This window comes from Semicossyphus pulcher, unplaced genomic scaffold (assembly GCF_022749685.1).
Source record: "Semicossyphus pulcher isolate SPU_LCO1_2020_fin unplaced genomic scaffold, fSemPul1.0.p SCAF_14, whole genome shotgun sequence".
Taxonomy (NCBI): domain Eukaryota; kingdom Metazoa; phylum Chordata; class Actinopteri; order Labriformes; family Labridae; genus Semicossyphus; species Semicossyphus pulcher.
The window spans coordinates 3,579,773-3,606,746 of record NW_027211648.1 but is presented as its reverse complement, the minus strand read 5'-3'; the positions used below and the strand labels follow the sequence as shown (position 1 = coordinate 3,606,746).

Here is a 26,974-nt window from a genome sequence, read left to right as displayed (position 1 = left end):
ACATTTGCAGCCAAAAATTACAACCCTGCCTCTCCATTAGACCAGATCTTTAAGAGGAGATGACTTTGGATGAGCACCCTGCTATTACATGTACGGTATAGAGTGGGAAAGCGTGATAATCACGCGTTGGATATAGCACAGTGGGAATAAACATTTTCCTAAACCTCCATCGAGGAGGACGTTACAACAAACGGACATGTTGATTAACTGTTATTTCTCCAGTCTGAATTACAGACTGTCAATAAAGATCGCCCTCTCCGCCAGGACGGGCTGTAATTGCCCTGCACGAGCCGCTGGTTAAAAAGCGGGCTGATGACGCTGCGGAGGAGGTTTTACCAACACGACTTTCTCTTCTTCTTCTTCTTGGTTTCCTGACAGACACAGAAAGGGGGAGAGAGAGGGAGACAAAGGTTTCCAGTCAGATAACCCTCCTCATATATCCAGGTCTCCGCGGCTCTCCTCATTCAGACGCACCTTCAAGTCAAAGCTCCGGACAGAAAGCAGCTGTCAGTCGTGCTCGGTCCTTCCGCGAGGATCCACCGGCGGGTTAGGACTCAAGAAACCGCATTCAGAACCACTACACAGGGTGAGTAGCGCTTTTATTTCACAGGATATTAATGTTTCTTTTCGTGTCAAATGGGCTTTACATGCCAGATATTTAAAGGTAAACTCCTGTTCTTCCACTTTGTGAGGACGTTGTCTGAGTGACGAAGACGAAAATGATCGATTAGCCTACTAGTTTTACTCTAATACTAGTTTAATTAATCATATCTCAAATTTAAAGTTCTTATAAGAGACAAAACAGAAGCTTTAGTGTAAAGACAGGGATGCCTCCCTACAGGGAACATTAAAGGGGCACAGTAGGAGGTAAAAACAAATCTACTGTTGAAGTCCACAGTTTACTGCAATATTACAGGAATATTCATAAGATTTAAGACTGATAAAGTGATAATAAACCATAGTTTGCTGCACTCAGAGGCACCAAAGAATACAGACCACGTGTTGCTGAATATTATAAGAAATACATAAATAAAGTTTTTTCCTTCAGGGTTCATTGATGACTTTGTAGACTGACCAGGTGCCCAGTGCAGACACGCTTCACACAAAACTAAACAGCACACAAGACAGTGCTTGCCCCGGCTGACTGAATAATAGTTAATTTGTTTGAATAAAAGCTCATACAGCCCGAGGCTGCAGGCTTTATGAGCTGCTACAATACACAGTGAGGACTGCAGGAATGCTTTTAATGGCTCAGTGGCTGATTGTACTCAGGATGAGGGAGAATATCATGTGTACTGAGTGGATATCACTGTGACTGGATGGGTTGTTAATTTAAGTCATATGTCTTGCAAATACTGACAAATATCATGGTGTCAGAATCTAAACAACGACAAGCCGACTGGTTTTGATTAGTTTAACGTGTGTTCAGCATCATTCTTCAGGGCTCTGGATTTGGAGTCTTGTATCTGAACTTTGATGGACGTAAACATAAACAGACACGTTTTATTTGAGTCATAAATCAAAGAAAATGTAAAACATTCACCTGTTCGGTTCCTCCTATTCAAATATTTAGATTTTTCCGTGTTTATATTGTTGTAAATTGAATATTTTGGGGGTTTTGCTCCATTTATGCGATAAAAAAGTGACTTGAAGATGAACCAAAGGCTCTGAACTTGCACTCAAAGCTACAACTAACTATTATTTTTGATGTTGTTTATCTGTTTATTATTTTATTGATAAATATATTTGTTTTTTGGTCTATAAAACATCAGAAACAATGAAAAATGTCAGAATCAGTGATTCCCACAGTCCTCAAATGCTTCATTTGTCAACAACACATAGATAGTTTTTAGTGTCAAATAAATAAATAAATTACAAAGTTATAATCGATTAATCATTGCGATTAACTCTTTTTACAAAACAAATAATTTTCTGACATTAAAAATCCAAATAATCACCGTGTGCGATACTTCCTTTCTCTGAGCAGCAGTTAAAGACATGTAAACAGATGCTGTTGGCTAAGAGAGAAGACAGCAGCCTCAGATTGCCACTTTAAAGGACGATGAAACCATTAAGTTAAATTCTGGGCTTTGGTGCAGTGAGAGCATGTCTCCTCTGAGTGTGAGACGGGTCAGAAATGCTGACTGTCTGTCTTCTCTCCTCTCTGACATAACCAGCCCCCTGACTTGTTGCCTGTCCTCGCTGTGAGGCGTTCATGTCTGCAGGGGAACTCTCCTCACTGTCGGAGCATTCAGGCGTCACGGCAGACGGGGTCAGAGGTGCTTTGGCAGCTCCAGCCGACCCCCTTCTCTCTCTCTCTCTCTCTCTGAGGGGGGCAAGAAACCCCCCATTTGCCCCGGAAAAAACAAACAAACAGTCTCTGCACATGCAACAAAGGAGACACTTTTTAGCTCAGTTAAGCAATTAAGTGAGGAGATAGCAGAGGGATGATAACGTGTCACCCTGAGAGCTTTTTCCTTACAGAGGCGGGGCTTTAATAACAGATAATGTACAGATGTTGACATCTTAAAATGTTTGTTATTATTATTATAAAGGTTAAAGAAAACAAGCTAATGCAAATATATAGCTTTCAGGTTTCAAATGTAGACTGCAGACCCGAAGAGATTTTAGACGATCCACCGGTATATTCTCGTCGTATTTCAGATTTTGTACCGCTCTGAGCCGTTGCCTGCAGCGATCAATGTCCTTGACAGGAAAACGGTAGTATTTCACTCAAGCATCTCTTTCAGAGGGAGGGCCGCAATGCATGCTGGGTGTTGTAGGAATGTAGAATGGGCGAAACCACGAGCTGTTTGTACGACTTTCTCCACAGCTATGGCGCCAATTTCAAATGTTACTGCTTCTATCGATTACAGAGAACACCAGCTTTGACTGACAGCGGTTTTTTCCAGGGGCGAACTGCTCCTTTAATATTTGAGGTGTGTGTATTGGGAAGAATTCAGCCTTAGGGGGCCTTTCTGTGTGGAGTGTGTATGTTCTCCCCGTGTATGCGTTGGTTCCCTCCTGGTACTCCGGCTTCCTCCCACAGTCCAAAGACATGCTCGTTAGGTTCATCGGTGACTCTAAAGTTGTGTGAGTGTGAAAGGTTGTCTGTCTCTGTGTGTCAGCCCTGTGATTGACAGGTGACCTGTCCAGGTGTAACCCTGTCTCTCGCCCAATGACAGCTGGGATCAGCTCCAGCCCCCCGCGACCCTGAACAGGATAAGCAGTCTACATGACGGATTGATGGATGGATTTGTAAAAACTGTCAAAGTAGAAAGCATAAAAATCTGCATAAAAGCTCAGGGAAATGAGATCTGCATTTGTATTGAAGACGTACGTAATCCTACATCCAAGCACCGCTTTCTGTGCTGTCTGAAAAGGAATGAACTTTCCTCCATCAGTAAAAATATAAAATCTTTTCTTTAGGACCATTGTTTAAAATGTGAGAGTGATATGATACTCATGTAGATCGATATTTTCTTACACCTCCACTTAATGTTTTGGCATTTGTCTAATTGATTTATAAACTGATTCCTTAAGCTGATGAAAGAACTTCCCTCCCCAAAACCAAACATCCTGGAAATACAAGGTTTTCATAGACATAAGTGCCACTGACTGAACCGCAGATGCAGCTGTTGATAATCTGCTGTGGCTGCAAACCAAACCACAGAACAAGCTGTTGCATCAATCACAGTTCAGTACGTTCACTTTGACGATTTCCATAAACACTTACAGAGAAATCATTACTTACGCTTATTTATAACTGATTTACATACTTGGCAATATTGTACCAAACACTGCAGGGCAAAAAAAAACAGTGAACAAGATGAAGCTGATACTTGTGTGTTGGATGAGACGAGAGGTTTTGCTCTGTATTCTGTCGTATCTGTTGGCTTGTGTCTCACATCACTTACAGCTCCCACGCCTGTTACTCTGGCTTGTTGCCTGAAAAGTTGCTTAACGTCTAACAGCTTCTGTTAGTCACAGTGACTAACTGTGATGTGTCTGCTTTTCCAGGGAACGATGGAGATGCTCCTGCCTCTGGTAATCCTCCAGCTGCTGCTGGCTCCAGCTCTCATGGTAAACTTCCAGCAGAGCCACAGAACATGAACACACACTGAGAGGACGCGGTGAAGGCTGCAAACAAAGAAATCAATGTCGTTAACAAACTGAAATCAGTTCAGTCTTTCAGATATAACGTGGAGCTGGACTTTTAGTCGTGATAATCGGTTATTAGTTTGTGATTTGAAGGCAATCACACCAAAAATGTAGAGGTTACAGACTCTTGGGTTGATGATGATTTCATCTTTGCCTTTTGTTTAGTTATTCTTTTATTGTTTTAAAACTTAATGGTTAATCAATTAATCTACAAAATCATGCCTATGTGCAACCTCAGTGTAAGGCCTGTGTGATGTTAAACCAAACGCACCATTACATAATGTTTATGCAGCATACTGTTCTTATAAATGTAAGCGTCCGTTTGTCTGAAAAATCGAAACTAAATTTAAATTAAACTTAACTAAAGAGCCACTGAGGCACCGCGGGATGTACGCAGGAAGAAGTCCGTTGTCCATGCAAAGCTGTGTGTTTCTTATGGTTTATTTTTCCCGAAACCAAGCAAGCAAACAAACGAACAACCTGCTGCCTCTGTTGCGCTGGTATAAAAACAGAGGTCCACCCAGGTGCATGCTGGCCCTCCACCTGCCTACATACCTATGTAACCTCAGGTGCCCACAGTGTTACCCCAACTTCCAAACAAAGCAAAATACCTTTAATGCAAAGACTAAATAAACTGAAATTATAATAATGTCTTAACCAAACAATAACTAGCAAAAGCAAATATTATCAAAGATCGAATCTAAATAAAGCAAATGTCTAGAATAATCAAACAATACTACTTAGTGAACTAAATACACGAAGAACAAAATAAATAGCTCCCACATGTTTCATTTTATTTCGTGTTATTCTGTCTCATGTATGGTGCTGAAGAAGTGTTTCAGTTTGTACAAAATGTGATCATGGACAAAACCTCGAGAGGTACTTATTACTGAGAGCAACATTTCAATGCTTTTTTAAAGCCTGGCGTCCGCAGACCAATCTGTAGATGAGAGTTAGTGGACTGTTTCAGGTCATTCTGGATTTCCAACAGGCTTTATCAACAAGTGCAGACCGCAATGAATCCGAGCGACGAATCAGAGTGAGGAAATGTTTGATGTAGTGGAAGGTTGTGACGTTAGGTAGCTTATTCTAACATCCAATTCATATGTAAATGCCTCAATTGCACTTAAACTCGCCCTGTAGGTAGATGCATCTACCAGAGTAAATAAGACGACGACCTCGCAGACATTTATCAACTAGTACCTGTAATAGAGTTGTGATGTAGTGTATAAACTGCTGTGTTGTGTTCAGGTGCCTACTGTGGATCACTGGGACACGTGGGGTCCTTACGGAGAATGCAGCCGCAGCTGTGGCAGCGGTGTGACCATAAGGACCAGACGCTGTATCACCCAAAGGTAAGTCTCACCGGCCTCCGTTTATCTACTTTTAATGCACCTGCATACACATTAACATTCCTTAACATTAAACACACACACATGCACGCTCACACACTGCACGTGAACTCACCGTCAGCCTCTCTCGGTCAAACTCAGCTGAACACACACACGCAGGCTCTTTTATCCTGTGTGAATAAAGCTAATTGTGAGGTTCACGGGCACAGACGGCATCTTGATAGTAGAAGAATGCCTTGAAGTCACGCGGACGCGGGCTTGTCTTCCATCCAAAACAGGCTGCAGGGAGGGGCCCTTTCACATTAAAAGACTTGTTTTTGCTGGGTGTTGGCTGCTGAGGAGGATCGGATGGGGAGTGAACATTTTCTATTTGGCGAAGAAGAATTCAGAAGTGATTAAAAAATCAGTATTTTTAAAGTAGAATGTCTTTATGTTTTTCTGTCCACTTTCAGGGCTGTTCCTCTCACATCTGAGCGAACAGGACTCAAAGAGGAGTAGTGATGTTTTGCTTACGCTGTAAATGTTCTGTTCAAAGCTCTTATAGCTGGAATCCAGCCGGCGTGTTCCCTCATGTATCACATACAGTCATCTGTGTTCATGAGGATGGAAGTGATGAGCAGCATGTCTCTGTTGTAGCTGAACAAGCTGCTGGTAGTTTTAAATAGTTGTTACACAGTTTGGTTGTTGTATACTGAATATCTTACCTCAAACATGAAGTCATCCATTAAATTCATCTAACATATTCATATTCAAATATAAGCGGCTCTAAACAGATTCCCCTACGACATTGACTCACCGTGTCACCACTTCATGAGTCCTCGCGGTGGTGCCTACGACATGTATGAGGGTAATGGGAAAGGAAATTAATTGGCTAAAGACGAAGTTAAACAGATATCTGGATGTATCAATACATGATTGTCTTGTAATAGATCAATTATCACAGAATCGCTGTATCGGGATATTATCGTTATCGTGGGCCTCGTATTGTGTATTGTATGGTATCATGTCGTACCTTATTCTACCTTATTGTACCGTATCGCATCATAACGTATTGTACCTCATCATATCGCATCGTATCGCATCGTATCGCATCGTATCGCATCGCATCGCATCGTATCGCATCGCATCGCATCGCATTGCATTGCATCGCATCGCATCGCATCGCATCGCATTGTATCGCATTGCATCGCATCGCATCGCATCGCATCGTATCGTATCGTATCGTATCGCATCGCATCGTACCATACCATACTGTTTCGTATTGTATCATATCATAACGTACCGTGAGTAACTCTGACATTCCCACCCCTACTGTTGGATCACTGCGTCTCTTGTCACAAAAACAGGTGGAAGCCACTGATATAATCTAACAAATGTGCTGTGTTTTTTAAGCCCATCATAAGTTTTTTTTAAATGTGTAAAGTAAGCAATAAATACAGATAAATATAGTGTAGTAAAAAGTACCATATTTCCCGTCTGAAATCTAGTGGAGTAGACGAAAGCACAAAAGGGAAACACTCACTCAGAGTGGCTTAAAAATACATCAGAATTGTTTTACTGTATCCTAAACCTTCAATCAAACTGAAAAACTCTCCTGCAAGTGATCTGTTCATCTGTCAGTCACTTTGTTCTGTGTTTACAGCAGAATGAAGGTGTGTCCCAGTAATCGAGCAATGATTCTGATGGCATTCGATTAAAGGATGAATTAGTCTTTTGCCCACGAGGCACAGCATGCCTGTTTCTTTAACATGTCCAGACAGTGTTCTGATTCACCCTTTTGATGTATTATGTTGCATTTATGTGACGGCAAACTGTAGGGAAAATCAGGTTTTGCAAATTAAACACTGACAATGGGGATAGTTTTGTATAGAGAATGGTGATATTTGGATGTTTTCCATTCGATGCAGGTTTCCAACATGTCTGTGCAGTCAGTCAGTGAGTCAGACAGTCTGTCAGTGAGTCTGCTTCCCGTCTTTAACTGAGGGGAAGAAGTCCTGCCCACTTTTACCTACTGTAAGTGGATGAACTCTGTCATATCTTGTCTGCCAGGTTTGCCAGAATCACACCTTTAAGTACTATGATTAGACAGCTGTTGACTCATTGTGTGCTTTACAGGAACTCCCATTTTACCCAATGTTCACTTCAGCATAAAAAGTCCTGACCTGCATCTTAGGGAGTCACACTTTAAAGAGTTGCAAGTAAAAATAAGGTTGTCATTTTGTCAGTCGTGGGCTGTAATCTGTTTTAATTCTGTTCGAGCAATCATCCTCCCTGAGTAACCTTCACTCTCCCCTCTGCCGTCTGTTAGGTAACTTTAATTTGAAAGTGCACTGATGCTGCAAATGTTTACTTTCCATTCTCAGGTGAAGAGTTGAAGGCTGGATGTTGTCACTAAGTGTTTGGGCATGTTTTAGTCTTAGTTATTGCATGCTGACGGCGGGAGCGTGTCTTGTTTTTCTTGGCCTGAGGGCAGGTTCTTTCGGAGGTGACTTAATCATGAGTTATCAGCATCACTGGGAGGGAGGGTGGCTGAACTATCTGCTGTCTCACTGTTCCTGTGTGCCGATGTCTGTGCGAGTTTGGGGCTCAGCCGCGATGAGGTCGAGGCTTCTCTTGTTGTTGAGAGTTTTTTTTTTAACAGGAACAGATTAAAGAGGAATGCCACTTAATGTCAGAGCAGAAAGTTGTTATTTCTGCTCTCACAGACAGCCTGAGCTGTGTTTGCATGCGTGCACTGTAGCCTAACCTAGTCATTTACTGTTTCTGCGTTGAAATGACGACCCATAAAGTTTAATGGAACTTCAGTCAGAAAAGGCAGGTTTGAAGAGCACCAATAAGAAGAAGATGAAAACACATATTTGTGGTTTAAAGGGGCACTCCAACTGTTTTACACATCAGTGTACCTGTCATGAGAAGTTCTACTCCTGTAAGATGTTATGTCTTCTGGGGCTCTGAAAGGGGCTTTCCAAATGCGGATAATAACCCTGCCAATCTCAACAGGGTTGTCTGAGTGCAGGCTTGCTGCTGTTGCATTATGGGAATTGTAGGATCCAGTGTTTCAGGAGCTTTGACCACAACAGGGACTTGAAGTTAAAGTAAATCTTTGCCTCTGCTGCTTCACATTTGACCATTGTTTTCTTAATACGTTGCAAGTGTCCCTGATACACCCTCGGCTTCAACCAATGCTGGGCTATCGGTGAGCATCTGTAGCCCTATTTTATGCGGCATGTCCAGCAAAGAGATGTTCTGATACTATTTTTCCTTCCCACAGGTTTTGTAGTTTAAATCTTTGTATGATGAAGTAAGACTACCACCTCCTGCTGGTTCTGTATGTTCAGCTGTTCGCTGCAACAACACCAGGCACAAAGATAAAGCAGATAACACAGAGCCTACTTTTCTTCTGGGTTCAGCTTTGCAGGATTAGATCAGAGAATATTATATGAAGAGTTCTGTCTCCGCATCAGGTTCTATCAGTAAAAACATCAACCAGTAGTGTCTCATGTTGACGCTCCATTTTCTGCACACAGGGCTGATGGAGGACACAACTGTGTGGGACCAGACAAGTCTTACCGCTCCTGCAACATCCAGGTGAACCAAAACTTCGGAAAACAACTGCTCTTCTCTCTTCACATTTTACTTTAAGGCTCTGTATCATTTTATAATCACTATAAGGCCTATAAAGAACATGCTAAGTCTCTGAGAAATCTAACCCAGTTGTCAAACGTATGACAACATAAATGTAAATTACTGAATCATCTGCAAACAACTTTATAATTTTTCAACTACCTCTGTTTGAGGGATGTGTCACTGTGTTTTCAACCTGTAAGTATTTTTGTTTAATTGTCTTCTGACCTCTCGTCTGCCTCCCATCGTTTCTCTCAGGACTGTCCCGAAGGATCCAGGGATTTCCGTGAAGAGCAGTGCTCCAAGTTTGATGGGACCGACTTCCAGGGGAAACGCTACAAGTGGCTCCCGTATTATGGAGGTCAGAAAACATTTACCAAGCTTTCGTGACAGTGTTAAATAGATGCATCACTTTTGTTCTGAAATGAATGTGGTCCCTCTGACAGGCGAGAATCCCTGTGAGCTGAACTGCATGCCGAGAGGAGAAAACTTTTTCTACCGTCACAGCAGCGCCGTGGTTGATGGTACGCCCTGTCACCCTGGACGGAGGGATGTTTGTGTGGAGGGAGTCTGTAAGGTAGGCGGTGCAAAAATGAACACACATATTACATTGGACAACATATTTTCAAAACTGTAACATGTATTGGAAAATATTGTTCTGGGCTGCATGCTGGTGCAGTGGTGCCGTCACATCACAGCTAGAAAGTTCCAGGTTCGAATCCCGGCTGTAGTGGGATTTTCTGTGTGAGTTTGCAGAAACAAATGATCTCAAATATCTCCCAGGTTCAGATCTCACAGACTCCTGGTTTACAGCATCACCTCGTTAATCTGAGTGGACACGGTCAGAGGAGCTGAGCAGCAGGATCAGAGATTAGTTTCACTGTTCTCATGTAATTATCACAGCAGCCTTCCTCATGAAACACCTCCTCTGTTTAACCTCTGTCATCGTGTCTTCAGCACCTCCTCTGTGAGAGCAGAAATCCCACATCCACTCTGACCTCAGCTCTTATTTTGGAGCCCTCAATTTTCTGTTAGGTTCTCTAAACCGTCACTTATTCGACCTCCAGATCCAGACTGGTGTCACTTGGTTTTAGGATTGCTACTCTCGTAGAACATTTTGTTCCCAAAGATCTTCTCTTCTCATTTTAAATCCAGGTTGGTTTGGTTCGGTCTCTAAAAACGGCTATTTTATGAATGGACTCTTGCCAGGTTAAGGGTTTATTTTCTAAGTGTGAATATTTTCCTTGCCTGGCTTCCTCTCTCTCCCACATGCTGTGTGAGTCTCCATTCCAATACCTCTCCAATATCTCTGCAAGGAAACACTATGTAATTTTGGCACATAAAATATGTCCTTACTTCTTCCCTCCTGCAGCGCCTGGGCTGTGACAACATGCTGGAGTCTCCTCAGCAGGAAGACCCCTGCCTGCAGTGTGGGGGCAACGGACAGTCCTGCTACCGCGTCCAGAACAGCTTCAATGTGCGCGACCTGCCGACTGGTACGCTGCACGTCTTTACCTTGGGAGCGCTCAGAGACCAGAAGTTTTCAACTATCACATCCGTCACAAGAGCATTTAAACCAGAATGTTTTAATGTTTCTCTAAATAATCAAAATCTGCGTCAGTGTTATTTGAGTGTGTCGCTTTTTGTTGTGAAAGGAGTTTAAGCTGTTTATTTTCATCTCAGGCTACAACCAGATGTTCATCATCCCTGTTGGAGCCACCACCATCAGCATCAGAGAAACAGTCGCCACACGTAACTACATCGGTGAGTGTTCGACTTTTAGAAAATAAACGAGCAGAGAACGAGAAAAAAAATGTTTCCGGTTCCTACAATGACTTAAACTCTCTGCATCGCCAGCTATAAAGAACCTGCGTGGGGAGTACTACCTCAATGGCCACTGGGTAATTGAGTTTTCCCGGGCGACACCCATTGCTGGCACGATGCTGTACTACCAGAGGGGAGCTGAAGGTGACAACGTCCCTGAAACCATCATCGGTCGCGGCCCTACCACTGAACCCCTGGTTGTTGAGGTAAGAATGAACATATACCTCTTTAAAGAGCAGCTCCAGTCATGTCTTAAGGCATATAAAATGCTCTGCTTGAACTGTGTCTGATATGTGTAATTCTGCAAAATATGTTTAATTACCTTGTAAAGATCCTCCCAAAGCATCTCCTCCTTCTTTCTCATTAAAAATTCTCAAATCTGCATCCTTCCCCTTAAGAATCGGACAGACTGGCAATAATCTGTGTAAATGGAGTTTAAACTTTATGTACATCCTTCTCCCCTCAGCTGATCAGCCAGGAGCCAAACCAAGGAGTGGACTATGAATTTTACCTCCCCAACGGACGCTCCAGAGAGGGGTACTACTGGAGTTTCGGGTCCTGGTCCTCCTGCAGCAGAGAGTGCGGCTCAGGTCAGAGTCTCCGAGAAATACAGTCAACGAATTCTGGTTCAAACCTTTTTTATCCTGAAATTAAACTACTTGCTTCTTATTCTCTTCCATCATAAGGCTACCAGTCCCGTCTGGTCTTCTGCACCATCGATAACGAGGCCTACCCCGACTATCTGTGCGCATCTCTGCCGAGGCCACAGACCAACCGAACATGCAACCCCCATCCATGCCCGCAGATCCGCAGGTAGATAACAGTCAATTTTCAGCTGCGATGTGACATTTCAGTTGACTTAAGCAAAACTTTTTACGGTCAACAGCATCCTGAGTTCATTTTTGTACCATTGTACGTGAGTGGAGCGAAATGAACTCATTGTTTCAGTGCAGCGTTTTGACCTTCATTGCTTTGTTACAACTGTCTGAAAGGATGGCGTACCAGTATCCACCACAGTTGTGGAGATCCTCAGAAAGACCCAAAGCCTATGTGTTAAGGTAACCCAGGCTCTGTAGTTGTAGTGAAGTTGTAGGTAGCTGCAAACTAAGGGGGAGATCTACAGTATTAAGTCATTATTTTCTCTAATGGATGAATTATATCAGTTTTTACAGTTTTGGGGACAACATGACTAAAATAATCAAAAAGCTTTGGAATTGTTCTGATGAATTTCTGCCCCAGAAAAGGCTGTAATGGCTGCAGCACAATATTTTAAGTACGTCCACTAAAAGTGTCAGACCGAAATTGTAATTTGAAGTATCTGAAATCATGACAGAAAGGATCCCTGAAGAGAAAGACTGCTTTGTCAGAGACAAGGAGGCTTTTCTGAGAGCAGAAACAGCCGGTACAACGCTCTCTCTTCAAACACACCAAACTCCATTGACGAAAACAGTAATTTTACCTCACAGAGCACAGAAGCTATTCTGTTGGATCTGAGGTAACACTTTTAAACAACAACTGGAGACAATAACAGAAACTAATAGATTGAGAAAGCAGTGGGCCACTAACTCCCTCATTCTGCAAGGTACAATTACTGTTTTTTTCAACAGAGTCTGGTTGGGTTTAAAGAGAGAGATGTGACGGCTGTTTCTGGTTAAAAAAAAAGGATCTCATCGAAACAAAAAGGTCTATCTCGTCAGGGATCCTTTCTATAATATTAACAATCAGAGCCTGACACAGAACTTTTAGTGGATGTAATTTAAGTAAAGCTTTGCTGCCATTACTGCCTGTTTTGCAGCTGCTGGCTGAAGAGATCCACTGGAGCAATTCAAGAACCATTGGTACTTGTTAGTCATTAAGACCCCAAAATGTTTGTTTCCAGATAAAACAATTAACCTATAAGCTACTGACCGCAGAAACGTGCCAGTCAGGATGTAAAGAATGTGTCAGAAACTCTCCCCCTTCAGATGTGTTTGACTCTAGTTTGTGTGTTTAGCGCAAAGCCTGTTCCCCCATGTGGGGTGAGAACGAAGGCGTGGGGCAACTGTCCAGCTCAGGGATCTTATTTCCACCGTTTAATGATGCCCATTTGTCTTTGACACACTTAGCGTCTCTCTGCAGGGACACCAAACTGTAATTTGAAGCCAGATTTCTATCAGACCTCCTCCTCTTCCTTTAACCTCCCAACCTGAGGCCTCTCGTACCTGATCCCTGAGCTGGGCCGCTGCCTGGCTGCTTTAGCAAACTGTAAAACTCTCTGTCCCTTAGTGTAGCTGGTGTGCTGTGAGGTGCTCGCGGGTCAAAGGTCGTCATGCAGGGGGTGTTGGTGGGGACATCTGAATGGGACACAGCATTAGTGGTGTGGTAGTAAACAGCCGGGGCTTCAGTCAGCGACTCTCTGGTATTTCCTGCTTCTTTTCTTTGATGCTGCCGCTGCTCAGAAACCTGAGACGTTTATGAAGCTCGGGTGACGCTAACTGAGCCCTCATTATCCCCCAATTTAAACATGAACTGCATGGAGGACCGGAAGCAGAGGGTGCTCGTGTCTCTTTTTGTTTTCAGACCTGCTTTCTAGTCTCTGTAAGTGCTGCTTCTGTTCAAACTAACCAGGAGGTGAAAAATACTTCCTTTCTTCCAGCTGCGACTGACTGGTTGTCGTGTTTCTGGATTTTCTTTCACTGCATTCTCGAAAAGGATGTGTTGTATTTAACATAATCACCTTTAGTTTAGTAGTTTTTAAGTAGCTGAGGATCACATGTGTTAAAACGATGCATCCTTTTATACACGAGCATTGCATGTGAAGGATTTCCTTCCAAAACACAGAGGAGAACCGGAGCGTTTCCTAAATTGGCGCCCTTCTGATTGCAGGCCACACGTCCTCATGCTTAGACATTTGTAGCAGACAAAATGTGGTTAAAAGAGCTCAGATGAGGCTTTTAATGACAGAGAGGACCGTGGGTAGTGTTGGAAACAGGGAGGAGAGAAAGGGGGATGAGACGCGGCAAAGGGCCGAGGGTGGGAGTCGCATCAAAGACTATAGCCTCCGTGCATGGGCCAACAATTTAGCCCAGCTCAGCTAAACCAGCGCCCTGAAAATACATTTTGATTAGCATAAGAGGGAAAGTACAAATTATGCCCCCAAAATTGTGATTTTCTTTGTAGAAAGTGAGCAGATGCATAGTTGTTATAATCCTTGCATGGGCCCTATGCTAAGGTTAAGATGCTGTAGATTTCTCACACTGTAAATGCCTGTGTTGTATCGATGCTGTTCAGAAGTAAATGCATTGTATCCTATCAGTGGTGCGTCCTTCCTCTGCACTTCATTACAACGTCTCCTCACGTCTGTTTCCTCTCCTCCTCCTCCCTCGGTTGGTTTCCCAGCTGGAAAACCGGCGAGTGGAACACCTGCTCTGTTACCTGCGGTGGAGGCTCTCAGGTGCGCCGCGTGGAGTGCATCTCCCATGATGCCGCGGGCCCCCGTGTGGTGGAGGATGCCATTTGTGCAGCCTACGCCGAGGCACCGCTCTCTCTGCAGACCTGCAACATGCAGCAGTGTGCAGAGTATCGTGCGACGAGATGGAGCGCGGTGAGTGAACTAGCAGACTGTGCATGAGTGCAGAAGATTCAGATGTGCTCACAAACTAAGACTTTAAGATTACATAAATAAATGACCTAATGGTGAATATGTGCAAATATGTGTTTATACTCAACACCAATTACTACATGTATTAGCAGATTAAGCTTAGCATGACTAGCTTGACTCTTGTATCCAACTAGGGTGAGAAATATTCTGTCCAGTGCATGATAAAGAAACATTTTTAACTCACTGAATGAGTACCTTAACAATAAAATTAGCTATAAGAAGACTAATATAGAGAAAATGACTTTATAATGGGTCATACACGGCAACCATCAATCTGTTCGTCTTTACTGATGTCTTTTTTGGCTTAAGTAAAGATGGGAAAGATCTTGTCAAACAGGTAAAACATAATTTTAAAGTAGCACAAATATGCTTCAAAATCCTGGAGATTGAGGTGTTGAAAAATCTTCAAAGCAGCAGTAAGACGTTGAGAGCTCAGTGGGGTTTCAAACTTTGAAAGAACAGAAGCTTTTGCGCCGACTTGAACACAATGATTGATTTAAAGAAATTACAAGAGAGGCGCAAAGTGACGCTAGAAAGCCCAAAGCACAACACATGACAAATGATGGAGCCATAATGTAAAACAGGTGCACTGGAGAGAGTTACAGACACTTAAAAAACAGATTAGATAACATCTTTAAGGCCAAAACACTGGAGAGTAGTCGTGTTATTAAATGTGTGCTATTGTGTGTCGCAGTGCTCCGTGACCTGCGGTTCAGGACAGCAGACCAGGGAAATCACCTGCATCGGTTCAGGAGGGATGAGGCTGGATGAGACGTCCTGTAGCGCCCTGCTCCGCCCGTCCGCCGTGCGACCCTGTGAGATGGCGGCCTGCTCGACGCAGATCGGCTGGCACGTCGGAGAGTGGGGACTGGTGAGCAAAAACACAGACAGTACAGGGACACATTGTGTGCAGCTAATGTTGGACAGTTTTAATGCATTGTAATGGGGGGGTAGACGGTAGCTCAGTCTGTAGGGACTTGAGGGAGGCATTGAATTCCCCACTGCTCAGGGTCCATGTGCAGCCCCCTCACTCTGACATCTCCCTATTAATGCATGTCCATAGAACCCCCTTTGTGCATGTCTGTATTTGCGTGTAGCATGTTTGTACTAATAACAGAGTGAAAACATTGAATTTCCCCCTCGGGATTAATAAAGTATTTCTTCTTCCTCCAGTGCTCCAGGAGCTGTGGCTCCGGGTCAAGAGATCGGCAGGTGATCTGCTCCGACCGAGAGAGGAACCTGTTCCCTGTGGGCCGATGTAACACCAACCCCAAACCCTCCACAGTGGAGAGATGCAACACCCAGCCCTGCTACAGCCCACAGGGTGAGCATATGCAAAATGAGCTCCTAAATCAGGCCTCATACTCCTCATACTAAGTATTTCTCCCTAACGTTATTGTTGTCTACCTAAAAGTATATTTAGTCGCATCCAGCTCCTGCAGCTTCTTGATTGTATTGAATCACACCTATAAATCTTTACTCTTCTTAGTAAGGAAGCTAAAGAGGGAGGAACAATCACATGCAGCAAATTTAAGTTAAGCTCTCATTGTGTTTGTTCCCTCTGTGCAGTGGTTCCCAGCATCCAGGACCCGCGAGGACACGACAACACTCGGACTGTTTTCCAGCCCTATGTGCCGGACCATGGAACAGGTGAGGCTGCTGCTTTTCTGTCAGTTTAACGCATCTCATGATTAGTGTCCTCCATATATCTACAAAATTAAGCAGGTGTTCACAGCCAACATGTTTTGGTGCATAAGCTGATAGATACACCTTTTTTTAAAGATACCCTTAGAGCTTATAGAGTCAACTGTTTTTTGTTGCTAGCTCTTTGCATCCTGTGAGTGCTTTGTCTTTTTTTTTGCAAGCAATGTTGTTTTTTGCTCTTTCTTCCTCATTCTTTCTTGCACGCTCAACCTCTCCAATAGCAGCTGTATCGCTCACTTTTTAAAGATGCTAACATTTCCGACTCCACTGTCAAAGTTTTTCACTCCTCATTTGCACCTAATAAGACAAACTGCAGGTATGATCTAATAACTGCTGCCCTCCTGTTTCCCTGCTCCCTCTCCTCTGTGCTGATGTAACTCCTGTCACTTTGTGCCCGGCTGCCCCCCCCTTTCTGTCCTTGCACTAATTATCCAGGCCTGATTGACGTGTTTTCAGGGGTCCCTGGGTACTGTCAGCCTGATTAAAATATTTCTGAGGCACTGAGGTGTGCAAGTGCTGGCTGTGGTGTTTTTGGCATGTTCTGGCATTCTGCAGAAGCGTCTCCGTAGTCAGGAATGTCATCTTAGAGGTCTTGCATGTCTTCATTTCCTGTGAAGTCGCTGGAACTACTTTTCCCAATTCACTCTCTGCTGTTTTCTGCTTTATCCGTCCATAACATGTCTTGTATTTGTGGTTAATTACGTGTGTTTTGAAGCAGTATTTGTAGCTTTGCTTTCTTTTGTGTTCCGGCTTCCTGTTGTGACTCGGTGTGTGGGCTCAAGCACAATAGCTTAGACTCTATTGTACATTTCTAAAGCGACGTGTGAAGCTGGTCTGCATGTGTGAACTCTTCGCTCGCTTGGTTTCATTTCAGCCCGCAGGCCGGAGACGGACGCGACCCAGACGAACACGGTACAGGACCCACACGGCACCGCCCCCGCCCTCCACTGCAGCCAGTCCCGCTATGGCTGCTGCCCAGACGGACGCACCTCAGCCGGGGGCCATCAGGGCCTGGGCTGCCCGCGGGCCCCAACTCCCTCCTCTTACCAGCCATCCTGCATTCAGACCAGGTATCCAACCTGTCATTACACTGTGGCTGAGGTTACATAACGGAGACTGCTTTAGAGGCTTTGTCTGGGTGTCTCTTGAAGGCGGAGTGACCGCTCTAACCAGAGATTGTTTGGCATTATACGCATGACCACCAGAACTACCACTAAGTGACCACAGGGAGGCTGAGGTTTTCTTGGAAATGTCAAAGCTGCACTTTTTTGTTATTTCTGGCTCAAACTTTCAGGACAAAGTGTTTTATTGTGTGTAACTTCCTTGCTCCGTCAGCTACGGCTGCTGTCAGGACGGAGTGACGGTCGCTCAGGGCCCCAACAAGGAGGGCTGCGTGGAGTATGCCGCCCCCACACCCACTGTAAGAAAACAAGCATGAAACTTTAACTTTTTTTAACTTGTTTCTAAAGAACATGGGACAGAGAAGTGAAACTGTAATGATGAGACCGACCATGAAAATAGACGTTTTTTTATAGCAGGGGAAAACACAGACGAGGAAGCTACAAATAAAAAGACACTAAATGAAAAAAGTAAAGATCAAATAAACATTGCAGAGGAACTTTAATTGTTTGTAATCTCAGTTTGTTTGAGTGAAAATGCATCCTTCCTGGTTTAACGTGATGTTTTTATTTTGAAAACCACCTGGGGTTCCTCAGGTCGCTCCTTCTCTTCCCACTGAGAACGCAGCACAGTGCCGCCTCACCACCTACGGGTGCTGTTATGACCGCACCACGCCTGCAGGAGGACCCAACGGGGAGAGCTGCCCCAACCCACCCAACCACAGTAAGACACTGAGAAGTTGCAAATACATTTTTATGCATTAATGTCTGTTTTTGGTCCTTACCCAAAAGTCTGTGCAGCTTCTGCTTTTAGCCAGAGACGCTCCACCACCAACGACTGAGGGAAATGGTGTAAGCAGGGGAAAAATATGTTTGTGTCTCTGTTTCTGTCAAAAATATCTCCAGGTGGTTTCAAGATTTGAAGCTTCAAGTTAGTCGTGCAAAGCTTAATCAAGATGCCCTTTAAACCCTTTCTTCTTTTAGGAGCTTTACATTGCATGACTTGGTCTTTTAATGCAGATGATGTCAACTAAGCACACTTAGCAGGAAACTCTGGAGAGATGCCTGTGCGTAACATCTTCTGTTTCTCCTCTGTAGTCGAGCGCTCCATCTGCTCGCTGCCCCGCGCTGCCGGCTCCTGCAGCGCCTGGACGTCCCGCTACCACTTTGACGTCATCTCCTCCAAGTGTGTGCACTTCTGGTTCGGAGGTTGCCACGGTAACAGCAACAACTTCATGACACGGGCCGAGTGCCAGAGGGCGTGCCAGGGCCTCGCACCGAGCCAGCAGGGCCCGGGGCCGATCGCTCCCGCTGTAGAGTCGACTCCTAGAAGAGGATCCACGGCAGGGAGGACCCCCTCTGCAGGAGGAGGCACCAGGTCCGGAGCTGGCACTCCATCAGGAGGCACCAGGTCTGGAGCTGGCACCGCATCAGGAGGAGGCACCAGGTCTGGAGCTGGCACCGCAACGGGAGGAGGATCTAGAGGAGGTGGATCCACCTCAGGAGGGTCCACAGGTGGGGGGTCCCGCAACATGGGGAGGATTTTCACAGTCCAGGGAGGCTCGACAGGAGGCACCGGCAGACAAGCCACGAGTGCTGCCGAACATGCCCACAGAGCTCGAATCCACCTGCGCCCCCGCCATCCCTCCCCCGGCACGGCTGCTCAGCACACCGGCCCCGCAGCCAGGTAAGACCCCGAAGACCCCGGGAGCAGGGCGAAAAGCTCGCTCCCTTCCCAACGCCGCCTCCGCCGGCCTCATAATGCTGTTAACAGCCTACGTACCCCGCTGAAGGAGCCCCCATCCACATTTCTCTTAGTGTGAGGGGGCTGAGAGTCACACACACATCACATGCAGCATTTTCTTAAAGCTAAAACAAGACGATGAAGCTGATGTTAAAGTATTTTATTATTGTTTCATGAATATGATTACTTCCAGCCTGCACAACACGTTTATTAAAGATAAGAGCAAACTTTTTGTATCGTCTAACAAAAAGTCAAAGAATGATTTCATATAATTCACACAATCTGATTTTAATTTCTTTTACAAAAATGTTTCGATTGCCGATGACGCATCTGTAAATGTAAAACACGAGAACATAAGCTGAAGACTAAAGTTAAAGAGCAACTTAACACCCCTTTAAATCTTGTTTTTACTGACCTCTGCTGGTCGGACTCCTCGTCTTGCTGCAGTGATGTAAAAGTGTACTTCAGGGTGTGTCTGTACATCGTGACATCGCTGCAGCAGAGGAACAACAGACCGTGACTTTAAACCAGAAAAACGTTGGATTACATTTGTGTCTTTGTTATGCGATCAAACAGATTAGGTTTGGGATCAACTTCCACACTGCATCCAAAAACAGATTAATTTGCAATTAATTTGTTGCACGTTAAAGAAATGTTTGATTAAAAATGTGTTAATGGAAATCAAAAATGTTTCTTTGCTAAAAAAGTTTCGTTGTTGATTTGCAAACAAAAGTTTTTGATTTTTAAAACTTAATTTTCAATCACAAATTTATTTAACTTGCAACAGAGAATCTTTTTTTTGTTTGATTGTAAAATGAAGACTAGAAGTAACCTCATAAAAACAGCCTGGTGTTAAATTACTCTTTAAAAACCACATATTAGATTCCCTTTTCATGAGCTGTATAACTGTATATTTTATGCTTTGTTTTATGCCCCATGCTCTTTGCAATCAGTTTTATGTTGCTAATATAACCTTTGCTCTTGCTGTGTAAAATACACCACAGCTTTGCTACTGCACCTCCAGCTTTAGCCAAAGTGTTTCTTCTTTTACCCGCGACAAAAACGTCTGGAGAAGTTTACGACCTCACAGCGACCCTGAACGGACAGCTTGATGCTTCTGGGACTTTTCACTGTCTGTCTGGAGTTCATGTCAGTCGTCTCGTGCTTATATGTGCCTGCTACCTCACTGTGTCAGTCGCCGCCACCTTTCGGGCTCTGTGTTGTCACATTCATGTCATCAGATCAAACTAATAAAGGTTCTGCTGTGATGCTTCATCTGTCGGTGTACGTGTGTGGTCACTAAACCTCGTCACCTTGTTTTTGTGTAGCAACATTGTTGGTGTTCTCTGAGGGAAACTGCTGGTGTGAGGCACTTTGTCCTTCATGTCTCCGTGTGTCAACATCACCTTCGATTTTTAACATTTAACACACAGAATGACTCGTTTGTTTTGGGTGAAGGTTTGTCTCGTCTCTCTTCGTGTTGCATGGGCCGTCTGGGTGCCAAAGCTTGGTTTCCTCTCTGTCTTTTCCCTCTGATGAACCTCTGCAGCCAGGTTGTGGGCGCTCTTTATGCTTGCTTTGGTGACTAGGAATAAAAGTACCAACAGTAGAGCATAAAGTGACTCTTCCCTTCTTTGTTTTCCAAATTCCTCCTGATCCTCCTTCCTTTGTTTCCTCCTTTCCTTCCTTTCTTCTGTCCTTTTGTCCCCTCCTCTTTCCTCAGCTTGACCCTGGGAGATGTGACCATCGATAAGTCAGACCCCTCCACAGTGGAAGCTTTGGTCGGTCAGACGGTGGTGCTGCCCTGCAGAGTCAGCCCGCCGCCGTCCTCTACGGTCATCGTTGAGTGGAGAAGAGATGGCATCCCTCTGTCTACTAACAGGTTGGTAGAAACACACACAGACACACACACACACACACACACACACACACACACACACACACACACACACACACACAGTGGCTTCATATTGGTTTCATTTTGTCGTTCTAACCTTCTTCTTCCTGTGTTTTCTTCAGGCATCACCAGCAGCCAAACGGCTCCCTGTTGGTCGGTCCGCTCACTAAGGCCGACTCGGGCTGGTTCTTGTGTGTGGCTACTCGTGAGCGGGAGAGAGACCACCGCTACATTTACCTGTCTGTCTCAGGTAATGCAGTACATCCATGCAAAAAAATGTCACGTGTTTGTAGATTAATGGCTCAAGAATTAAACGAACAGAAGAAGCAGTTTGGAAATCATTCGCCAAAAGAGTCCTCGCCTTTTCTGAGCGAGTTGGTGTAATGGTGATTGGGCCTGCTGCCCACTCATGAAAGCATGCAGCATTTACAATAAGATTTATGAACAGTTTGTTAACTTCTACTTTCTCTAAATGAAATATATTCTTGTCAATGTTTGCTAAATATTCTTTACTTTTTGTAAATCGTTGAAAGAAACATTTTTATTGCATTTGAGGACAAACTTTCCCTTCAGCGTGCAGTCGAGCTAATTGGGGCCAGATTCGGTCAAAAGCTCAACTCGACCCACTTCAACCCCAATTAGTCCGTCACAGGAAATGTATTGGAGTATTGTGGTGAAGCCCTGATGTCATGGATGATGATGTCACAGGTTGTGTCAGAACAAACTGACCCTGAAAAGTTAGCTGGTCTTTACGCATGACGTGCTGATGTGATAATACATGACTGAATTATGACATAACATTCACCCAGTCATGTTTGTGTGTGTTTGTGTGTCTCATAGAGGGATCATCTCAGCTGAGTCCAACTTTACTGCCCGGAGACAGCCCCGTCCCCCGGTACAAACAAGCTCCTTTTCTCTGCAGACACAAAAACGTTTTCTTGCATTAAAAAAGAAAAACTTCTTTTCAGAGTCCTCTCGAATGTAACTGTTAAATATGTGCAGCTGAAATTCTGTTCCTGTGACTCCCCTCAGCTTCAGCATCGAGCGGTCCAGCTCGGATCTGCTGGAGATGCGATCGGGACAAACGGCCAGACTGACCTGCAGGATCGTTCCTCCGTCTGCGCTGCAGTCAGTCAACATTCAGTGGACCAAAGATGGACACACCGTCCGTGACTCCAGGTGGTTATCACACTGCTCTGTTGTTTTAATCACACTTAATGTAATTGTGCATCCAGAAAAAGTACAGTGATGTTGAAAGAGGAGCCCGTGAACCAGAAGGTGCTCTGTTCAGGTTTAAATGAAGGTTAGGGAAGTTATTTATTTTGGATGCTTTTGTTTTGTTGGAATCCTTTTTTACATCCTGACAGCGATCATTAAATGAAATGACTATTTGCAGGAGTGTCATAAGTCCTTCCAATCACTTTGACTAACCGCTAGCAAGCTATGTGCACAAGACTGGCAGAAAGAGCTTTATAGTTATAATCTCCAAGATCTCAGTTTCGTTCTCTTTGGCGGCACCTATGGCGATAAACGGTAACTGCGGGAGCACACTTCCCAGATATCCAGACAGTGCTGCATGTGTGACGTCCACGGTTGGCTCCGGTTGTAACTCTTGCTTTTCCTGGCTGACGGTCGCTTTCCTTTTCAGACTGTTTGCTTCATCTGAGCGTCGAGTTTGTTTCTTTTTCTTTGGATTTTCACTTCTTGTTGAAGTTGTATCTGTAGTCATCCATCTTTTCTTTGTCTGTTCAGCCATAGTAGATTACTGTTTACTCGCAACACTTGCAAAGAGCGGATAAGCAGCTGCTTAGCTCCGCCTACCCTCTCTGGCAGACCAACCACTGATGGCTGATGGAAAACGCGTCACTAACTGGGCGCCACTTGTGATTTTTTCGCACCAGACAGCCAGTCTGTCAGACTGTCAATGCAAAGGCTTTCATCAGTGGGCCATAGGCTCAATCACGATTGTGTTACCTCATTCGCTGCTAGATGATGACTTAACAGATGTTTATTTAAATGGAAATCTTCGAGATCATCTCTTTAAGGCACACAAACTATTTAAAACCACCCTTGGATGATCTGTAAAATGCATCATCACAAAGCTGAAAACATGATGTTTGTCTGACCTCCTGAAAAGCACAAGCATCTGATAATTGTGTACAATATGAAGCACTGATGTAGATCTAATGGCCAGAAGTATATAAAGTAGTAAATATTTGCACAGCCTTCATCAGTGCAGCAGTTTTATTAATCAAACACATCGTACATAACAGTGAAACACTGACAGGGACCATTTGACTGCACAGTGAGCTCTTTAGCTCCTCATCCTTTAAGCGCATGTTACTGATACAAAGAAAGTTCTCCTGGACTAAGGGTTTGAATGCAGGACTTTGATGTTTACAGTGTGGTATACCTGACTGACAGCTGTGTTGCAGGTACACTCAACATTCAGACGGGACGCTGATCATCGGCCCTCTGAGGTCGGACGACTCGGGCGTCTTCACCTGCACGGCCTCCACCCAGCAGCAGCTGGAGCAGAGACAGCTGCAGCTCAAAGTCCAAGGTCAGTCTAAATCATGTCTTTGAATGAAGCTAAACACACAGTCAGTGAAATGCTCATTAGTAACGAATGACTGCTAAAGACGTCTGTTGTTGTAATTTAAATTCCTCACCAGCAGAGGTCAGTGTATCTTAATGTTAAGGAAGACAGGAAATGTCCTCAGAGTGAGTTCATCAGATCTCTTTTGTGGTGTTTGTTCTCCAGCTGACCTGAAGATCACCACAGCTCCCAACAACATCCAGGTGTCTGAAGGCAGCACGGCTCTGCTGCCCTGTGTGGTGTCAGGAGACAACGTCAACATCGGCTGGTCCAGGTGAGAACTCGCATCGTCATCACGCTCAAGCATTTATTCTGCTAGACCTGACGGTGAACTGATGCTCAACTCAGGGACCGAGAATGATCAGCTCAGCAAGGAACAAGGGCTGCAAAGATTGGTCGATGGTCTTTGAGACTTTAGTTGTTTAAAATATAAAAACATTAAATACATCAAATATGTCTCTGGGAATTTTTTACGGGAATGTTTGATAATTTCTTTACACTATATGTTTAGATGCCCCAAGTTACAGCTTCTCAGGGAGCTGCACTGACTGAGTCTGGTTCCAAAGTGAGATATCAAACTCGAACTTATTCTTAGAAGGTCTAGAATGATCTTTATTTGTTTTAAAAATATTCAGGTGAATAATTTCCTCCAAAACAAAATAAGAAGTAAATGTTTCCTTTTGGGTTTTAATGGGTTTTATTTGTTTCCATAATTAATCACATGATCTAAAAGGTCATAGAAGTTGTAAGAAAGGAAAACTTGCAAACTGTCACAGCTCGTGGACCTAAGTGTCTTTTTGCTTTCCACAGAAATGGTGTCCCGGTGCGCCCAGACGGTCGTAACATCCTCACGTCCGCTGACGGCAGCCTGATCCTCAACAACGTGAAGCCTTCAGACGAGGGAACTTACACGTGTAACGCTTACACTGGAATCTACTCTGTGAGTGCCACGGCTGAAGTCAGAGTCACTAAAGACACACAACAAGGTGAGAATAATAACGTGATGTTTTTTATTCCCCCATTTTCACCAGATTCTCCTCCATATAATCCCAAGTGTGACACAAAACATTTGGTTTATCAAAAACATTAATACTACCATGGAACAGGATGATTCTGCAAGCTTTTATTTTATTTGCTCGGGACGGGATAGAATCTGAAATACAACGAGAATATACCGGTGGATCGTCTAAAAGATCTTCAGGTCTGCAGTCTCAGTTTAAACCTGCCGATTTTGAACGAGACATGACATCAGAGGCGAGCGTCCTAGATTGAGGAAGTGTAGTTTAGCGAGCTCCCTGGCCGTAAAACGCGTCATCTGGTGGAAATCTTCCAGAGCCCATTGGAGAAGCAGATAGCGTCCTCCAAAGGCACAGAGCAAAATTGCATTTTTTTCCCTACCATAATAGCATGATAGGACTGAGGTTGAACTGGCCCTTTAACTTGCCAGGAAAAAAAACAGGTCTGAAGCAGATATTATTATTATTAGTAGTAGTATATTATGGAAAAGTTATGGAAAGTTATAGAAAGTTCAATGACTGTAGTGTTAGTGTTAGTTACGTCTCCTCTCGCCGTTCCTCCTCTACTCTGCTACTCGGGAACAGAACGCTGCAGGAGCCCCATTTGTCAACAGAGCTGTCAATCATGAGGTCACACCCCCTTTTTACAGCATCAAATAACTAATTCAAAGTAAACTTGTGAGAAAAATGAACACTTGGATGTAAATCAGCATGATAAGAACTAACTATAATGACAGAAACCATGTTGGAGAAAAATGTATTTGACGTGTATTTTGATTTTATAGTTTGACTCATGTCCATCTGTTAACATGGAGGAGGCGGGGCTTATGACCTATACGGCAGCCAGTCAGCAGGGGGCGACAGAGAGGGTTTGGCTTCACTTTTAGGGAGCTATCATGTCGTTCCATCTTTTTATACAGCCTATGTTACAAACGTCTGGATGTTGGAACCAGCTACCTCGCCTAGCAACCTACTGCCACGTAGCGAACGTTTCACTTCTCTGATTGGTTGTCACATCCAGAGGCATTTTGATCTTTGCCTATTGACAACACACCTGTCATGGCATGTACATTTCCTTAATGTTGGAACAAAAACAACAATCTTTTTCAGACAATGTAACAGAACAAAGTCAGAGTTGTGCGATGCAGGTGAACAAACAAGCAGACACCGTTGTGATCCCTGTTATTTCATGATTAATTCTCCTCACTGTGGGCCTGTGTGTTTGGTTTAACTAAACGTCTTTGAACTGTCACAGGTGTGGATGTTCCTCCTGAATGCGTGGACCAGCCCGAGCTCGCCAACTGTGAGCTCATCGTTTACGCCCGGCTCTGCTCCAACTCATACTACTCCAGCTTCTGCTGCGCCAGCTGTGCCCGCCACTCGCAGAGGAACGACAGGTTCGGTCGGCTGGGATAAAGCTGCAGAGGTGTTTAAAAACAAAAAAAAACTCTGGGGGTGTCGAGACGGTGTTTGAAATCCTGTTTTGGAGGACTATAAAGAAAACCTTCCAACACTGAACTGCTGCCATCGCCAAAAGGACTCAAGTGAAAACTGACCTGTGTGTGCAGAAAGGAGTGAAAAAGGGACTGACGGCTGTAGATGTAGATCAGTCTGTGAAGCAGGGCTGTGTTCAGGGAGTCTGTGTACACTGCTGCATTAAACACTGAACACAGACATAAGGGCCTTTATACGACAAGCACCACGTAAACCTGTAAACTCTGTTGAATGTGTCAAAGCCGCTCCGACTCTGCCACGTCTCTAAAATAAGTTATTTACTCACTGGACCTACTGAACACGTTCTCTGTTTTCTAGAGAATGATGATTAAAAGGCTTGAACGTGTGAAACCTTCACTGTCGCTGTGCTGTTCGACCACTGCTCGTTTTTTAATCAATATCCTGCCAGCTCGCTGGTGAAATGTCCTGTTTTCTCTTTGCGCTGTTTATTTTTTATGTAATTATTTGATAATAAAAATAATATTTTGATAAAAAGCTTCTGGTTCTGTGTGAACCTTACAAGACTTGTTGTTCCAGGTCGCACCACAAGGGGGCGATGAGCAGCTGCTTCACACTGAGGTGGTTGCTGAACAAATGAATCCGTGATGTTTCTATATTTATTATTTAGCTTTCATCTTTCAATCTGCATTAATGCACGAGTCCTTAGTTATGTACAGTAAATATAAACATGAACAACATGGAAGGAAATAATAACTACACACAAAATGTCCCCTTACACCCTCGATCTAATCTGTGATCCTGTTTTTATTTCACTTCTCTTCCCATTCTATCATAGCTGTA

The 26,974-nt window shown here is 44.1% G+C and overlaps 1 protein-coding gene across 1 annotated transcript; it reads left to right on the top strand.

The window, feature by feature from the left end:
* Positions 1 to 534: 534 nt before the first annotated feature.
* paplna (papilin a, proteoglycan-like sulfated glycoprotein) lies at positions 535 to 26,611 on the top strand. Its single transcript, XM_069661276.1, has 28 exons — positions 535 to 586; positions 4,021 to 4,083; positions 5,413 to 5,516; positions 9,041 to 9,101; positions 9,396 to 9,498; positions 9,584 to 9,714; positions 10,510 to 10,633; positions 10,821 to 10,901; positions 10,995 to 11,167; positions 11,428 to 11,551; positions 11,648 to 11,774; positions 14,340 to 14,544; positions 15,296 to 15,472; positions 15,775 to 15,925; positions 16,171 to 16,251; positions 17,180 to 17,375; positions 17,641 to 17,725; positions 18,021 to 18,147; positions 18,522 to 18,827; positions 18,912 to 19,110; positions 20,891 to 21,049; positions 21,187 to 21,314; positions 21,905 to 21,959; positions 22,097 to 22,243; positions 23,500 to 23,627; positions 23,829 to 23,937; positions 24,474 to 24,649; positions 25,935 to 26,611. Exons 2-28 carry the CDS (start codon positions 4,027 to 4,029, stop codon positions 26,093 to 26,095), a joined length of 3,675 nt encoding a protein of 1,224 aa, XP_069517377.1. The 5' UTR covers positions 535 to 586; positions 4,021 to 4,026; the 3' UTR covers positions 26,096 to 26,611.
* Positions 26,612 to 26,974: the final 363 nt, after the last annotated feature.